General features: G+C 36.7%; 1 protein-coding gene across 9 annotated transcripts in view; it reads left to right on the top strand.

Annotated features, from left to right (window-relative positions):
* The window catches only part of SIPA1L1 (signal induced proliferation associated 1 like 1), a 211,865-nt gene that overhangs the window by 180,271 nt on the left and 15,020 nt on the right, over positions 1–16,574 (top strand). For 8 of the 9 annotated variants that reach the window (XM_064658252.1, XM_064658249.1, XM_064658251.1 and 5 more), the window contains 4 exons: positions 2,978–3,127; positions 6,636–6,760; positions 9,477–9,595; positions 12,055–12,494. In XM_064658252.1, the coding sequence (XP_064514322.1) occupies positions 2,978–3,127; positions 6,636–6,760; positions 9,477–9,595; positions 12,055–12,494 (834 nt within the window). The remainder of the gene's footprint in view (positions 1–2,977; positions 3,128–6,635; positions 6,761–9,476; positions 9,596–12,054; positions 12,495–16,574) is intronic. The other variant, XM_064658256.1, reaches the window with a different exon arrangement.

The raw sequence follows: 16,574 nt of genomic DNA, 5'->3' as shown, positions 1-16,574 counted from the left end.
AAGAATTCAGCTTGCTAAGTCAGCACTGAAATGCCTTGACTGTAAGGCCATTTTCCCTCTTCTGCCAGATTGCACCCCTTCGCTTCTGAGCTGTGCAACTCTTGCAAGAGAAGTTGTAGCACAAACTAGGACCTGTGCCTCATGCAGTTTTAAGGGAGAAGGCACCTGTGTATGATCACATAACTAGACTGCCTTAGGCCATAGGCACAAAGTGTGCTAGACTGACATTTTTCATATGGTATTACATACCTATATATAGTGAAGACGTGGGGAAAATTACAGCTAATGACATGGAAATTAATTTATTGAGAGCAAGATGGATGCTTTCAATGTCTGTGTTGTCATACTAAACAAAATAAATGTATATCCATCCCACTCACTGCCTTCACAAAAGACTTGGCAAGACTCAACCAGTTCTTTCAGGGTGAACTAGATCTGCTAGAACTAAACCATGCATGGTATAATCCTAGTTCAATTGACTGCAATGTAATTGTATCTGTTTAATGCAATGGATGCTTGACCTGTTTTTAAAGTCAGTTGTGGGACTTGTGCACTTAACTATTTTGGAATTTCTTTTTAAAGCTGTCTTTTGAAATAGGTAAGATCTTACTTTAATATGATTTTTAATTCATAATAAAAGACAAGCTCAGAATATCTTAGCTACAGGGACATGCTGCTAACCAAATACACTTGTCTTGGGATGTGGCTTTCATCGGTAGTTTTCAAAGGAGCTCAAAAAGTAAATTTGAACTAATTTACTCTAAAGTTCTTTTGTCTTAGTTACGTTTCACAGAAAATGAAATGTCTTGTACTATTAGTGGTTTTTAGTGCAACTGTGAACTGTACTAAAAAAAATTATTTCTGCTTTAAGTAATAGAATGTCCTACCTGACTGGTTTTCACTGCTGTTGTTCAGACCACATTTATAATACAATTTTGTTTGCCCTCAAGGTCTTTCATCTTTGTAAATGAGTTATAACTCCATGACACAGTTCTGAAATCTTGAGATTCCTTCTGAACAGTGCTGTCACTTTTTGGTAAGGCATAGGAAGTAAAGAAAAGGCACAGCTGAATCTGAAGTGAAAATGCAAGCATTTTCCAACAGGAAATAATTTTACAGAAATTATTCGAGAAGTAATTGGTTTCCTTGCCATCAATTCTAATTTGATATTGGGGGAAAAGGTCATACTTTTAAATGGTGTATTGCTTTGCAATCATAACTGAGTTTAAATGTGTGTGCCTGTATAGGTGAGTGAATGCTACCACAAGTGTGTTTTTTGTCAGACAAATTAATTTTTTTTTCTCTTTCTAAGAGTGCTTCTGGGAAAATGAACTGCTTGGTTTATGGGTCCCCAAGTTTCCAAGTCTTGAACCATGTTCTTTGCAATCAAGTATTTCAGAGTTTTGGCTTGATAAATGTGGGATAAGTTAAATTCAGTTTGGTATTCTAGAAAGGAATTACTGGATTCAGCATGATATTCATCATGGTCAGGCATTAGATAATGCTTTTATCAAAAAAAGAGTTACTATTAGTCATATGCACTTTATGGAATTCCAGATGATCAAGATGTTTGATCCAGTCCTACTGCTCTTTCCATTTTAAGATTTTGTTAGTTTACTGGTTTTTGCAATAGTACTGAGGAGGACAAATTCACATTTGATATGAGTATATGTATATATGCTCATACACACTACTTGGATATATACACATACATGAGTAACATTAATCAGTGCAATGGTGGTTTTTTAATTTTCAAAAGTTTTTTTTAACTTTTGAAGTTCTTACAGTATTGTGGTGAGAGCTGATTTAAAATCTGCCACTCCTTTACAGATACGGATTAAATGGCTAGGCTAAGATCTTCCAAATCCCCAAATCTGAGTTGTGCACTGAGGCAACTATCTGTATGTTTCACTGAAATCAGTATCCATTTTTCAAATATTGAATTGCTATTTAACTTGTGCAACTTACAGTATTTTTCCTAGATAAAATGAATAAAGGTTTTGTGTTCATAGTAGGGGTTTGATGTTCATGAACTCAAACTCCACTTAAGTTGCTGTGAAAGTTTTGAATGGCTTCAGTCACCACTGAGTAGAACAAAAAACAGCAAAGAACTAACCAGCTAAGAGCACTGAATTGGGTTGGGGTTTGGGAAACAAAATACTGACAATTATCTAAAAAAGCCTCCAACTATACAGGCTATATGAGTCAAGCAGTATAAGCCTGCTGCTTCCAGCCGTTCTGCCCAGGTGCATGTGTTGCAGTTCTAGACTATTTGCTGTATGGTTATTCTGACAGTTGTAGGCTTCATATGAATCAGAGTTCTGATATGTCGAGATAGTTTTATATTAGAATGTTAAGCATTTAGGAGAATTTTAAGGTGTTAGTTATAGTTAGCATTGCATTTTTTTAGTCCTTTTGTCTTAATGAAGACAATTTGGTGGCATAGAGATAAGCTTGATCCTCCTGGAAGAGTTTGCGTAGACAGCTCACTATAGTTAGTTTAAATTCCAGGCAGGAGTTTGCTGTGAGAATTGGGAATATTTTCTTCTGTTTGGTAGTCCAGGAGTTGAACTTGATGATCCTTGTGGGTCCCTTCCAATGTGGCATATTCTGTGATTCTGTATTTTGATGAGGAGTTTCATGCTTCATTATTCCTTACAATCAATTTGTAACAACAGATCATGACTTTAGAAACTGGGATTTTTTTCTAGTGTGTGTCAGGATTTTCTTTCCACACTGGCCTTTCTTCATTTACTCCCCTGCATCCAGGTTTTTATAGTTGATTTTCTTCATGGTTTCCAGTAGATTAATAAGAGGAAAATGTCTGATCCTTCAACTGCTACAATTTCTACTGTCTCCATGATGCCATCATTTTCTTTGCTGATGCGACAATTTGCATGGTAGTGTTCATCATGCTTTGCAGTCTGATATTGCTGTTCAGTATTGCTGATTTGACTGGTTCATTTCCTTGGAACAGACTCTCTCCTGGCTCTGACGTCTATGTCACAGTTTCATCCATTGCCTTAGCAAGGTCGCAACAGTGCCGTAATTCTCCAAGCAACTTATCGTCCTCAAGTGAGACTGGCTCTACTGGAGGCACATACAGACAAAAATCTATGCCAGAAGGGTAGGCACCAGCCTTTTTACATATTCTAAACATACTGTTCTCTGTTTCATTTGTTGTAACGTATATTAAACTAAAGGAGTGCTTACACAGCCTCCTGTGTTTACATGCATTAAACCATGTTTATTTTCAAATATCACTGTCATGCTTCTTGAAAAAGCCAGTTTTAAAAATCCCCTCTTTCCCTTTCACCTTAGCAATCTAACCTCTCTCTCTCTGATCCTAGTCTACAACTGCTCAGGTTACTGTACAAAGAGGTCTTTATGTATTTAAAAATCTTGATTAAAGGTAGCTAATGAAGTGTGACAGATTGCTTCATTTCACAGGTTTAGATTGTGAAATAAAAAAAGTAATAGGTTTGGGACTTTGCAGTCTGCTAATAGTTGAACAGTGTAGAGTGCAACTAAGACTTCAGATGTGTAGGCACAAAAGTGCTAATTAGTCCACAGCTGGCTTCTTTTTCATGTATTCACAGTCATCCTGTTTTAAGGCTTCCAACAGTCCAGAAATCTTCAAACTCTCTGAAGTGATCCGGTGTCAATGTAAGGGGCAACTTGCAGAGGAATAAATTAAATCTGTATCATTTTCAGAGAGCACCAAAAGGAGCAATAAATCAAACATCTCCAAGTAGAGAAAAAAATAATTGACAGCAGAAGAGCTGTCCGCCACATTCCAAATTACTTTCTGTAGAGAAGATAAAGGGGCAAAATTGCTCATAGTTCACACTGCAAAACTTCCTGTGAAGTATTCTTGAGTACTTTGCAGGTCATTATGTGCAATTCATTTTGGTTTTATAAAGTAGAAATACCTTTTTCTCTATTTTAAAAAAATATGTTATTAGTAAGATTGAATGCCTTTGTCAGGAACTGCTTAGTACAAGGCACTGTCTTTTGCCTGTTTTAGGTGCTCTGTGTCAGTCCAGAGAATGCTGTTCTGATCATGTATTTGAAAAATTGCTGCTTCTTGCTCCACAGCACTGAAGATTTGCCCTCCCTGTCCTTCCTGCAGCTCAGTTTGAGGTTTTATGAAGAGTCGATCTCTTCTCTGCTGCACATCTTCATGAAGGCTTTGATTCATAAGACTATAAGGCCTGTTCTGGTCATTGTTTAAGTTTGTGCTGAAGTCCTACTCACATTAGGAAATTTGCTCTAAACCCATTAAACTTTGCTGTAGGGAAACTAGATAGAAGTGTGTCCAGAGCTCTGCAGCTGGAAAAAAGCACATAACATCTGTATATGCTGCATACTTTCTGGCTTATTCACATCACACCAGCAGCACTTGTGTTGCCTTGGAGCAGCTTGTGCTCCCAATATCGTCTGCTCTTTTCCAACTATGTCATTTGCACTACAAGAAAGGTATTGCTGCCATATGTCCTTAGACCATGGCATTTATTATTCCTGCTGTTAAAATAGCCCACTTCATGTAAAAAGGCAGTCTAATGACATTTCTTGCTGCTGAGTTAGTATAGCAGTGATTCTAATGAAATAAAATTAGAAATATGGTGGGTTTGTATATTTCTGAACTTGAAAAAAGATCCCACATCACAACATATGCCAGATGCAAGACTGACTGCTTTTATACATATGAACATTGTGGAGGTTAGGTACAAAGACATTACAGGAGAAAGTAAAATATCGATTCAGTGTAACTTCGTTGCACCAAGGTTGGGCTTTTGACTTTTAGATACCAGCTTCTAGTTATTTTATCATGAAAACATATTCTTCCCATTATAGTTTACAGATCTTGAAAGTTTGAAAATTACCTCAGATCAGTGCTTAAGAAATCCGTCACCTTTTAAATGCTGTGTTTAGACTTTTTATGTGTATGTTGAATTGGTATTGAATTCATCATGTTTTAATTTAGGTATTTGATCAAGTGAAATCCTACCTAGTCTATGTGAATAGAAAAGGAAAAGTATTTACTCACTTCATGTAATTTCCTTAATGTAAATAGTTTGTATCCAGAAGGCAGATATATACAGGTTTTCATCACTTTTTTTAATTCATCAAAATGTATGTCGATAAATTAGAGAGCAGTGAACAAAAGGGAAGTAGGGTCATGTTCGGGTAAATTTTTAGAAGGCCCAGATTTCAATATGCAATATTTTGAAGGTGTACTGCATGTTACAGGCATGTTCCAGCTGCTTATCTTTTAAGGATGGGCATGGGATTTTGTTGTTCTGAGTCATATGATGTTTCTTTGGTGGGTTAACAAATGCCTGAACTTGTAAGTGGGAGAACCACATTGAGCTTGTTCTGACAGTTGGGTGAGTGTCTTATGTTGGAGGTCGTATGGGGCAGTCTGTAGCTTGTAGAGTAAGTAGAAAGCACAGTTTGGGTATTTTATTTTCTGTTATTTTGTTATACATTAAAGCTGGAGAAACTCACTGATATATAAATGATATATCAGCTTGAAATTCTGTGTGTTATTCTGTGCATGTGGAGTTCTCTTCTTCCTTAACGGTATGTCTGATTAAAAAAAAATCTCAGAAATTCTTGATGAATTCTTAATAATTAATTTGCTATTCTGAACCCAACTGTAATTCTTACATACTTTTATGTGATTTATATGTAATATAGAACTGTAGATTTAAGTTTTACAGGCTTTTAGGCATATAAACCCTAAGAAAGGCTTTGGTATGGCACACAGACACTGTGTTTCTGAACTGGTTTCTGTAATCTATTTGACTAATCTGGCAGGATTTACAAAGTCCATAGAACGGATTCTTCCTTTTGCTCTGTATGCTTCCTTTTACAGCAACAGTTGTACGTCTCACTACTTTTCTACAGCTGTATTTAGCTTGCACTAGTCCACTCAAATTATTTTATGATCCAATAACTTAATAATTTACAGAATTCGTAATCCCCAGGTCTTGAGAATCCATAACCAATACAGTCACCTTTAATAGATGCTTGTTTAAAATATTTGGCAGTGTAATGTTGTCCCAAACGAATCCATGTTGTTGGTGTATATGTCTGCATCATGTAGAGCTATGACCTTACAACTCTTTTGGTTAAAACCCAGCAAAGTGGCGGAGATCCATGGGATTGTCCCAACAAACTTCCTGATGCTTTCTTTGACTAGTTTGATGTAGTGCTTTCGCAGTTAAAAGGATCTAAACTTTTACATTTTACTCGTTGTGATGAGTTTTTTGTAACCATGTAACAGTCTGGTTGTCTTTTCATGTAAACATCTATGTAAAGGAAAACTAACAATTTAATTTCATGATGTTTTGGTCTGTTTTTTTTCAATTGTATCATTGTAACCAGCTGTTCTTGATCAAAGATACTCAATAAACTAATGTATACTATAATCTTATGCATTAAAAGTGCTAAATGGGTCCAGAGAGCTACCACAAAAATTAAATGGTAAAACATTATAAATCCCTTAAGCATTTGTGCTGTGTATTGGTCTGTTGTTTGACACTGGCTTAAAAGTGCTTTTTTCCCCCCTTATGTGAGATTTATGTATATTTAAAATCATTATCTGCTTTGTTTTTTGGGGAAAACAGGTTTGGAATTAGCCGTAGATCCCCTGCTTCCATTGACAGGCAGAACACACAGTCAGATACGGGCGGTAGCGGCAAATCCACACCCAGCTGGCAAAGAAGTGAGGATAGTATCTCTGACCAGATAGGTAGGTAATGAATTCTTTACAATGAGCAAGTGGTGCTAACTGCAAGGTGACCTTGGTAATACCTCTCCATGCAGAGAGAACACCCTCTTAAGCACTGTGTTTTCGGTGTCTTTGAAAGTTAACCTTGTTCATCAGGATGAATAATTAGGTCTGGAGCACATACTTAAGCTTCCGCAGTCTGCTTCCTTGAGACCTGTAAGTATCACCTGAGGAAGAAATTATTTCATTTCTTTATTTGATTGTGGGACTAAATCTACCTTAATGCTCTTACCCTGAAACACACTGTCTTTTTAGAAGCAGTTGGGTAGACACACTTGTTAATTTGTCTTGCTGTTGAGGACTTTTTTGACCTTCCCCACTCTCCTGAGTAGCTTGGCTTAGTTTAATTTTTGCTTAGTTTGTCTAAAATGCTTGTGATGCTCCTTTTCAAATATATAAATGTAAATTGACTGTTTAATCATTGAAGCTATAAAAATACCATGTACAAAATGGAAAAAAATGCAATTAAGGTTTAAATAGTGAAGTCAATCTATAGCTAGGTAATCGCCTTCCACCAGTGTATACATTTTCAGTGCACATGGCAATTAAGCTGTCAGCTTAGGAAACACATTAACAACATAAAACAGATAGGTACTAAGAATTTATATTGTTAGGCCTTCATTTGAAGTTTTTGCACATAGACCTTTTGCTACAGCTATGGCTTGACTTAAATGGGTACCAGTAAGATTAACACCGATGAAAATGTCCTCTCTACAAAAAGCATTGATCCAACATGATGACTGTGGCCAAGGTTGCTAGATTGGGTTTTTTTCTAACTTTTTTTACCATAGATTAACCAATTCCATACTTTTTCTATTGCACATATAGGTCATTTTACTGCATCAGTATACAAATGGACTAGTGTTAACACAGAATAAGCTTCAGTGAGATCAGGAGTTTAAGGCATATGCCAGCCTCAAGTTCTGAAGATGTACTTAGTTCACATACCTTCACAACCTCAGTAAGCTGTGCCTTGTTACTGAAGCCATCTGTCAGTACCTCCCTCACAACTCCCCCCCATACTTCTCACTGAAAAACTGTGATTATACTGATGTGCAGTTCTCATTTTGACAGAACAATTTTTAATCACATATGTTTTGATATGGAGTGATGGTAATGACACACGTAAAACTGATCTTTTGCTCAGCTTTACTTTTGCAGACCAATAGTTGAGTATTGGTGCTGGCACTGAGTGGAGCTGCCAACAAGTTCTGTTCTACAGTGTCAGGTGTCAACATATTAGCAAAATAAATAAAGCCAGAAAAACTAGGAAAAATTGTGTGGTAGAAGAGATGGCTCCGGCATTTGGCAAAAGCTGGGAAATGCATACTGACATATAATCCCTGTATTTTATCTCTTGTGTATTGTCCTGCATTCATAGAGTCGCAGTTGGAAGCTGCATCTCTGACTGGAGACTTTATTGCCAATCTGGTGAATCTAGGTGAAAGTTTGGTTCTATGACAGATAAGCACTTTTCCATTTGGGATAATCTGTCTCAAGGTAAATAAGGCATTAGGTGTAGTGAATCCACACACTCACTCCTTCCTGGCCCATCCTTAGCTACAGAACACCTTTGTTCTTGATTTGCTGACACTGCTTGCTACCACTTGTCCAGGCAATCAAATTTGATGATAATATTATTGCTATCATCATTATTATTCTTTTAAAACCCCACAACTTTCATTTGTTTTTAAAAAAGATAGTAATGCTGCAGATTAAGATGAACAAACTGTTGCTGTGTTGAGGAAAGCACTGCTGTTTACCATGGGTATTGATAAGTATTTGATGTTTGTAAGCACATACTCTAATTAAAAGGAGCATTTTTTTCAAGTGCAGAATATATGTAAAAACATATGTAAAAACTTACAGCTGAGAGACATTCTTTTAAATTACTGACCTTGGGCTCTGAGGAGGCAATTACCTACCTAACAGGCTGTATCTGAGCACCCTCAAGACTTCCATATTTATCTCCTGGGAAAAGAGTAAATTTAATTGCCAAAATGCACTCCTGTGAGCATACACGTAAGATGAATGATTTGAATTCCATCCACTTCTGTCAGGCTTGGTTTAATAAGTATTCCTTTTGTACACCTATGCAGTTCCCACATTCGCAGCCAGCAATGTTTAAGAGAATACTATGATTTTGACAGATTTTTTGCTATCTCTTCAATTAGAAAATTTTTATTTAACTCACCATAACTTTGATAAGAAATATGTGTAGTAATTGTACTGGAAAAAATGTGTTCATTGAAGTGATCACTGTAGACTTTTGCTAGTGTCCTGCCTTGCGTAGAATGCCATTTTAGGAAACGTGGATCTTCAGTCTTTTCAATCTCTCGCTAGCGGGCATCATGCCTTTAGTGATACAATGTCAGTACACTGTGAAAATGAAAATTCCACTGTTTTAATGCTCTGATATAGTGCTGTTTGACAAAAGGGACATGAAACCATTCAGGTTGTTCTAACAAAAGTCAGGCTTCCTTTTTCATGAAGTCTTAGTGATTTACGCCAGGCAGGAATGGGCCCTCACTTCCTCACCTGTGTTTTGTCACACTATGTATTAGTTTTTGGCTAGTGGTGGTATTGGAAAAATTGCTGTGTAAAATGAGGTTACACGTCTTTTTAGCTTGTTACACTGCATATGCTCTTCAGTATATCATTGTGTGCTATATTGCAGAACCAACATGCCATCTCCCAGCAGTATCAAAAGTACTGCCGTCCTTCAGAGAAAGCCCCAGTGGAAGACTGATGAGACAGGATCCCGTGGTACACTTGTCTCCAAATAAGCAGGGTCATGTAAGTCATCCTGAAAAAGGAATTATTTGATATTTTGTTTTTACTGCACAAGCTCTTGATACCAAAAGTGTAGTGCAAAGTTATGATTAGAGTGTCAGCTAAAAAAGGAAAGGAAAAAATCCCACTCTCTATTAAAACCTGGAGAAAGCAGTAGAGCAGGCCTGTTGTTTTCTAAATCCTACAGCACAGCACATTGAAATATTTATTAGTTAATAAAGTTTTGCTGCCAGTTGAACAGCAACTGCTAGTCTGTTACCTTGTGATAAGTAAAGGATTTGTGGAAATTTTCAAAGCTATTCCTAGGCCTCATACATAAGACTTAAAGTTTACTAATATATCTTATAATGCAATGCCCAGAAAGCTGCTTTTTCAAGACAGAATAACGATCTTGCTTTTGCTTTTGTATTCTCTCCATTTTCATCACATAGTGTAACTATTAATTCCTTTCCATAAGGAAATTAGTTCCTTCCACACTGTTGGAAGTCTGTCTGAAAGGTCTGCTTGGAATCCTGCTGAAAAAAAATCTTTCTTGTTCTATTAGTGTTCAGGATCTAAAGGTAAATTCTGTCCTTCTGTCTCCATAGAGTTAGATATTCACACATTTATGGAGACTATCACTTCCCAATTTACATTCAGAGAGACAGATAAATGCAGTAATGTTCATAAATTTAAAATGTCTTGAAAATTATTAAAGTCACTGGAATAAAAAAACCCACTCTTTAAACTTTTACCCAATAAGCTGTATCACTTGTTTTTTTATTTATATATACAACAGGCTAAAATACAGAGTTGTGTTGCATGATGATACTAAAAGTATTAGTTGCATTTATTTAGATGTGAGAAAGTCTTTAATTGGTTCCTGGTCTTTAATTTGCTTCTGCTTACCAGTGTTATTCTTTCAATACAATTGGCAGTGTTGCTTTTAGGTTATTAATTCATAACAACACATATTTATTATTTAAAATAGAAAACATCAAAAAAACCCAAACAACAACACACCTGTCTTCATATTCTTAGAAGTACAGAGTAGTTTTTGAATTTAGATTGACCTGTTTTCCATGAGATGTATTTGACAGCATAATAATGTAATACATAACTCATTAGCTTGAGTGCAAAGTGCAGCACTGGAATTGTTAATGCTTGCATTCTTCTTGTTTAGTCATTGTTAAAGTAAATCTTTATTATATGGACAGATGGATGGGGGAGTGATGCATTTCCTAATGAAGAGCAGTGACTTTAATTGGAGACAAATAGGAGTCCAGATCAGCTTCATATTCCTCCTGTTTTTCTGTCAATTCTTGCTTTAGTATAATAAAAGACATGGATGCTGATGATTTCTCGCTCTCAGTATGCATGCATTCTCTATTTCCCCTCTTTTCAGGTGAAAACAGAAACAGTATCTATTTTTTTATATTTGTCTGGGATCTCTGCCCATGTCTGTTCAGTAAAACTCTAGGGGTAGACAAATAGGAAAGTTCTAGGTCTCCTTTCCATCCATTCCCTTATTCCTAGGCTATCTGGTGATCAAACAAGTCAATTGCTTCCTGCTTCAGTTCTGATTCTGTAGATGATCAGAACTTAGATAAATTCTTTGAACTTCAGATGGATATAAATACTCCAGTGGTAGATGAGCTGCTAAGCAACAAGTGTATGGCAAGAAATTCTTCCCAAAATGGGATATTCCACCAGTGCCCACTATGAAATTGAGGGCATTCAATTTGTCTGTAATAGTGAGCTGTAACCAAGAACAGGACATACAAACCAACCAGACACTGGCATGCCCTGATTAAGTAATTTAAAATCTTTACATTAAAGCTTCCTTTCATGCAATTCTGCTTTCTGGAAAACAATTCCAAATTTGTTAAGTGGTGTTTCAGTGGTCACTTGCAAAGGACACTCCTGCTGAGGAGGAAATACACCCTATTGGAGAGGGGAGGAAGAGCAGTGGTTATGATCTTCTTTGACCTTTTGATAGGCAATTGGATTATTAAAATAACAGGCACTTTCTGTGGATTGGTTATGTTTTATGTACTAAAACATTGCAGTCTTAAAATTAGAATATTTTTAATTACCATAGTTATAAATCAAGTCAAAGTCTACATAGCTCAGCCAGTTTCATTGGACTGGGCTGAGCAGAACTGTGCTTGGAAGGAACCAGTGTAAAGTATTTTGGGACAAAATACAAATAACTCTGGCTTTTCCTGAATAGTTAAGACCTGACTTCCAAATCCATATAAAAAGTTTTGTATGTGCACCTGTAACAGAGCACATGCATTGTGTTGGAATTAAATTTTTAGAGTTTATTAGTCTCCTCAATGTACTTATCCCATTCCTCAGGGTAGAAGAGCTAGTATTGTACAGCGGTGACTTTTATAACTCTTTATTTCCACCTCTCCATTGCTGTAATTCTGAAATAAACCTACAAATGTGGTTTTTTTGGATTGTTGTTTCTTCTATAGTCTGACAGCCACTACTCCAGCCATTCCAGCAGCAATACTCTCTCCAGCAATGCCTCCAGTGCTCACAGTGATGAGAAATGGTATGACAATGGAGAGCGCACCGAATCAGAGCTGAACAGCTACAACTACCTTCAAGGGACTTCAGCTGACAGTGGCATAGATACCACTTCCTACGGACCTAGCCATGGCAGCACTGCCTCCCTGGGAGCAGCAACATCTCCCCGTACAGGGCTCACGAAGGAGAAGGTGGCACCACTGTGGCACAGCTCCAGTGAAGTCGTCTCCATTGCAGATAGGACATTAGAAAAGGACAGCCACATGGACCGGAAAACTGAATCTTCACTGAGCCTGGATATTCACAGCAAGAGTCAACCAGCTTCCAATCCTCTAACAAGGGAGAATAGTGCTTACAGTCTCAGTGATGCTGTCTCACATACAAGGTAATTTTCACCTCTCGTGTGATTGATGTTGAAGAGAAAGGTTTCTAACTATGTTCACCAGTGTTTTGAAAGATCTCTGTGCAGAATGCTTGAAAATTAAGACCACCTTTAGTCTTCGCATCTGCTACTGCTTGTAATACTAAAAGTCTTTGAGAGCATATTCCATACTAAACTGCTGCTCCTAAACTACTGTAAGACAGACATGGCCGATGTGTTCTGTTCATAGGGAATATCTTGCAACAACTGCAGTTCGTATTGGATCAGAAAGGAGATCAGTCCATTTTTTTAATGAACAGATTAACATGGGATTCTTTTTTAGTCTTCCAAATACCCATTTCAGATGTTTTGCATTTTTTCCCCCCAGTCTTTTTGTTTAGGAATCTGCTTGCAGTCAGTATGATCAATACTGAGAGCAAGTTGCTTGGGAGTGCTAACATGTAGATTTTAATCTCATTCTGCTGCAAGCTTGTGGGTATGACACATTACAGTCACCTTCCCTCTCTTCCTCAGTTTTGCCACTTGTAAAATTAGCAATATCAAGTTTGTGTATAATATACTTGAACACCTCAGGTAGAAGATACCCACTTTACAAGTTAATCATCACTGGTAGAGGCAGAAAATGTTTTAGACCATTTTCTTAACCCATTTTCCAAGAAGTATTCAGTGTGCTTTTTGAAAAATACTCCTACTCTGTCATACTAGCAACAGAGAAAAAGCATAGGTCTTTCAGGGAGGATGCATGATTATAGTAATTTGTTGGCCTTGTGGAGCCTGACTGTTGCATTTTTATTCTTAAGGCATCTCTGTTTTGAGTGTATAGCTAAAATACCTACAGACTGGAAGTCTGAAGCAATTTTTGCTAATTGTTTTGAACAAAGCTACTGTTTGTGCAAGACTAGATGTTTATCAGACAGTTCAATAGCTCCTCATACAGTAGCTCCAAATAAGGGGTTGTCATAGAGACTATAATGGTCTCCAAGTACTTTGTCATGGTAGTTCTGACTAAGAAATCTATTAATGGCGATCCCAGTCTGGTTTTGTGCCTCTCTTCATTGGTCATTTTTGGCACCAGAGCTCGTACTCAGTTGGTATAAATCCCACCCAGGTGTTTGAGACTGATGTTTTCAGTAGCTATTGCATGCATGAAGGACTTGAGGAAGTCTGTAGAAAACACTGTGCAGAAGGATTTACTTAGATTTTGGACATGTTAGCATGTGCCCCTTCCTTGAAGATAAAAATCTATATGGTGGTTATCTACCTTTTATTTTAAGATAAGCATGCTTATGCTTATGTTCATTTTCTAACATTCAGTAGAATTTACCATATGCCCTTGCAGTACTTGTCTGAATGTAACTAGCAGTAGCATGAAATGTGAGATTCTTATATGCCACTTGTAATAAAATTGTCACTAGCATTTTCATTTGGAAGGATTTTTTCAGAATCGACTTTTAGAATCCTGGAAAATTTATGTGACTCTTGGAAGTTCTGTTGTAAAGCTGTGCCTAATGGGAATGGCATCTTTGTACATCTGAGGTTCTGGTTTCTTCTTTGAACTTTGCAAACATAAGTCTAGGTTGTTTTCTCATTATTTATAATATTATAACATTGTGTCTCCAAACATGGTATTTTCTCTGGTTGGTTTGGATTAATACACGTGATGTTTCTTTGATGATATTGAAATTATTCTCTCCCTGTATTTTTGGGGCTGTTACTGAAATTTCCAGATAAAAGTTCCCCAGGCTTTATGCTGGAGATAACAGTTGAGGTTTCTTTTTGCCAAGTTCCATTTAAACTCGGATGTTAATAATGCAGCTCTTTACAAAAAGGAGTAGTAGCAGTTTGTAGAATACATGGCGCATAATACTTCAGAAATACTGCAGTTCTTGGACCCACATCGTTTGTTGTGTTGGATTAAAAACAGACTGACTCATGTTCCTTCTTTATTATTGCTTATTTTTGAAGACTAGAGCATGTGTTTGATGCCTCACAATAAAGCAAAGGCACAGTCTGGGCTAAAAAGCTTTTCTTTTGTTTCTTGTGGCACCCTCAGTTGGTGGTTGCACACTGAATAACAGTGCTGACCTGAGGAAACCCCAGGTCCAGCTGTTTGCTCCCCACTGTCCCATAGTTCTCTCTATGGAGACACATCAGCTTGGAGCGGGAGTCTGGTGAAACTGGTACTTCCAAAAGGTAACCACAACTTCCTGCTTCAAGGAGGTGAAGAAGGGGGGACTAAAGAAAGATTCTGAACGGGCTACTTTTCATGAGAAATTAACAGCTTAATTAGTGTATTTATCAATTTCTAAATTGCTATCCTTTGCTGCTTCTCACTTTTTTACCTTTTGCCTGTGGATGCCAGAATGTCTGTTACATCTTTAGAATTGAATTTCTGAGCAAGAAGAAAAGGAATTTGGCCCTAAAAAGAACTCTGTGACAAAAGAAAATAATTACAAATTAGAGTGTTTGTGTCTGTAGAAGACGAGCGATAATTAGTGTTCAGATCATTTGATGGTGCATAAAAGAACTTGTACCTGGGTAGTGGTGGCAAAATGTAAATTATAGTGATTAACTTCTACAGCAGAGCTTCTGGCTGGGTTTTATTTTTCTTCTCCACCCCCATTCCAAAGTCCTTCCTGATGATTGTGCAGATTTCTCATAGCATCCCAGGAGAACTGCATTATGTAGGCCAGTAATTACACAGAATCATTATAGCTGAATGTCATTAAATGAAGCCATATGTGCTGATGGCATGAGTTCCTTACAAAAAAAATAAAATCAAACTTTTATTTCTACCCAAAGTATACAGTTTCTTATGATCCTCTTACAAAAACTAAATGGATAATTTTGGCTATTTGTAATAAGTACATTTTTCATTACTTCTAATAATTTTAAGGTACTTAAAATATTATTTAATGGTTCTGGTATACTTTTATGAATGGCTCATCTGCAAGTTTTTGCAGTTCACCATTTAGTATTTGAATTTTTTCATAATTCAATTCTTGATGTCTCAATAATAGAGGTGGGAGGTAGGGGACCAATAGTGACTATCTCTCTTTTCTGAAAATGAGGACTGAATCTCTTCTAGATGTAACTAAGCTGGTCCAGGTGTCTATTAATTCTCTGCTTGCTTCCTGGTGTCAAATATTCTAATAACTTCCCATCACTACCATAGTGCTCCAGCTCCTATTTAGTTTTTGTAGAGTTTATCCAAAGCCTTTTGCTCTCCAAATATTCTCTCCGTTAACAAGTGTGTCTTTTTACCTATCAGTACCCTACGGGCCTGCCTGTGTTTACTTGTAGGGTTAAAAACTTTAGTCATATCCACAGTTCTTTGTATAGTTCCTGAAGCACAGTATTCTACCAAAAATACTATATTGTAAAAACCACAGCTCAAAATATGCAATGCACTTGAAAGAAAACTGTATTTAAAACTGTATGCTAATTTTACTTGAAATTGCCAGGCCACTCTTAGCATCTAGTATATGATACATTCTTTAATGAATATTAAAGTAATAATACTTAAAATACACTATGTATATCTACAATATGTTATATAATAAAATATTATTTTATGACATATACATATGCATCTTATATAAATTTTATATCAAGCATAATGAACATCAGTTTTTACTGTCTTTGCCTAGTAATATTAAGGATCAACACTACTAGCCTATCTAGTTGTTACTGGTTTTTTGTTAAGAAATGGTTTCTCACAACTAGCACTTCCTTGAACAATACCTGATGGATTAAAGAATTCTGAAATGTGAAGAGAACTTTTACCCTACAGTGAAGCAAAAGATTTTCCACTTCTTGAGTGTATTTAGAAGGGAGTAAAAATGAGGAAAAAAAATTGCCCCATACATTTTCTTTAAGGTTGTGCATCTTCCCCAAATCCTGGTGGTAAATTTTGTGGTAGTGATGCCTCACAGATGGGCTTGTTTGCTCAGCATGTGTAGGAGTTTTCTTTCAGTATTGAGAGAGAGAAAGGGGGAATGAAGAAAAATTTACTGCCTCTTCCCCTAGCTCTTAATTTTTTTCTCTGCTTTCTTGCTATAAATTATGTTTACTTGTATCTGC

Source organism: Pseudopipra pipra, chromosome 6 (genome assembly GCF_036250125.1).
Source record: "Pseudopipra pipra isolate bDixPip1 chromosome 6, bDixPip1.hap1, whole genome shotgun sequence".
Taxonomy (NCBI): Eukaryota; Metazoa; Chordata; class Aves; order Passeriformes; family Pipridae; genus Pseudopipra; species Pseudopipra pipra.
This window is presented reverse-complemented; position numbering and strand designations above follow the sequence as displayed.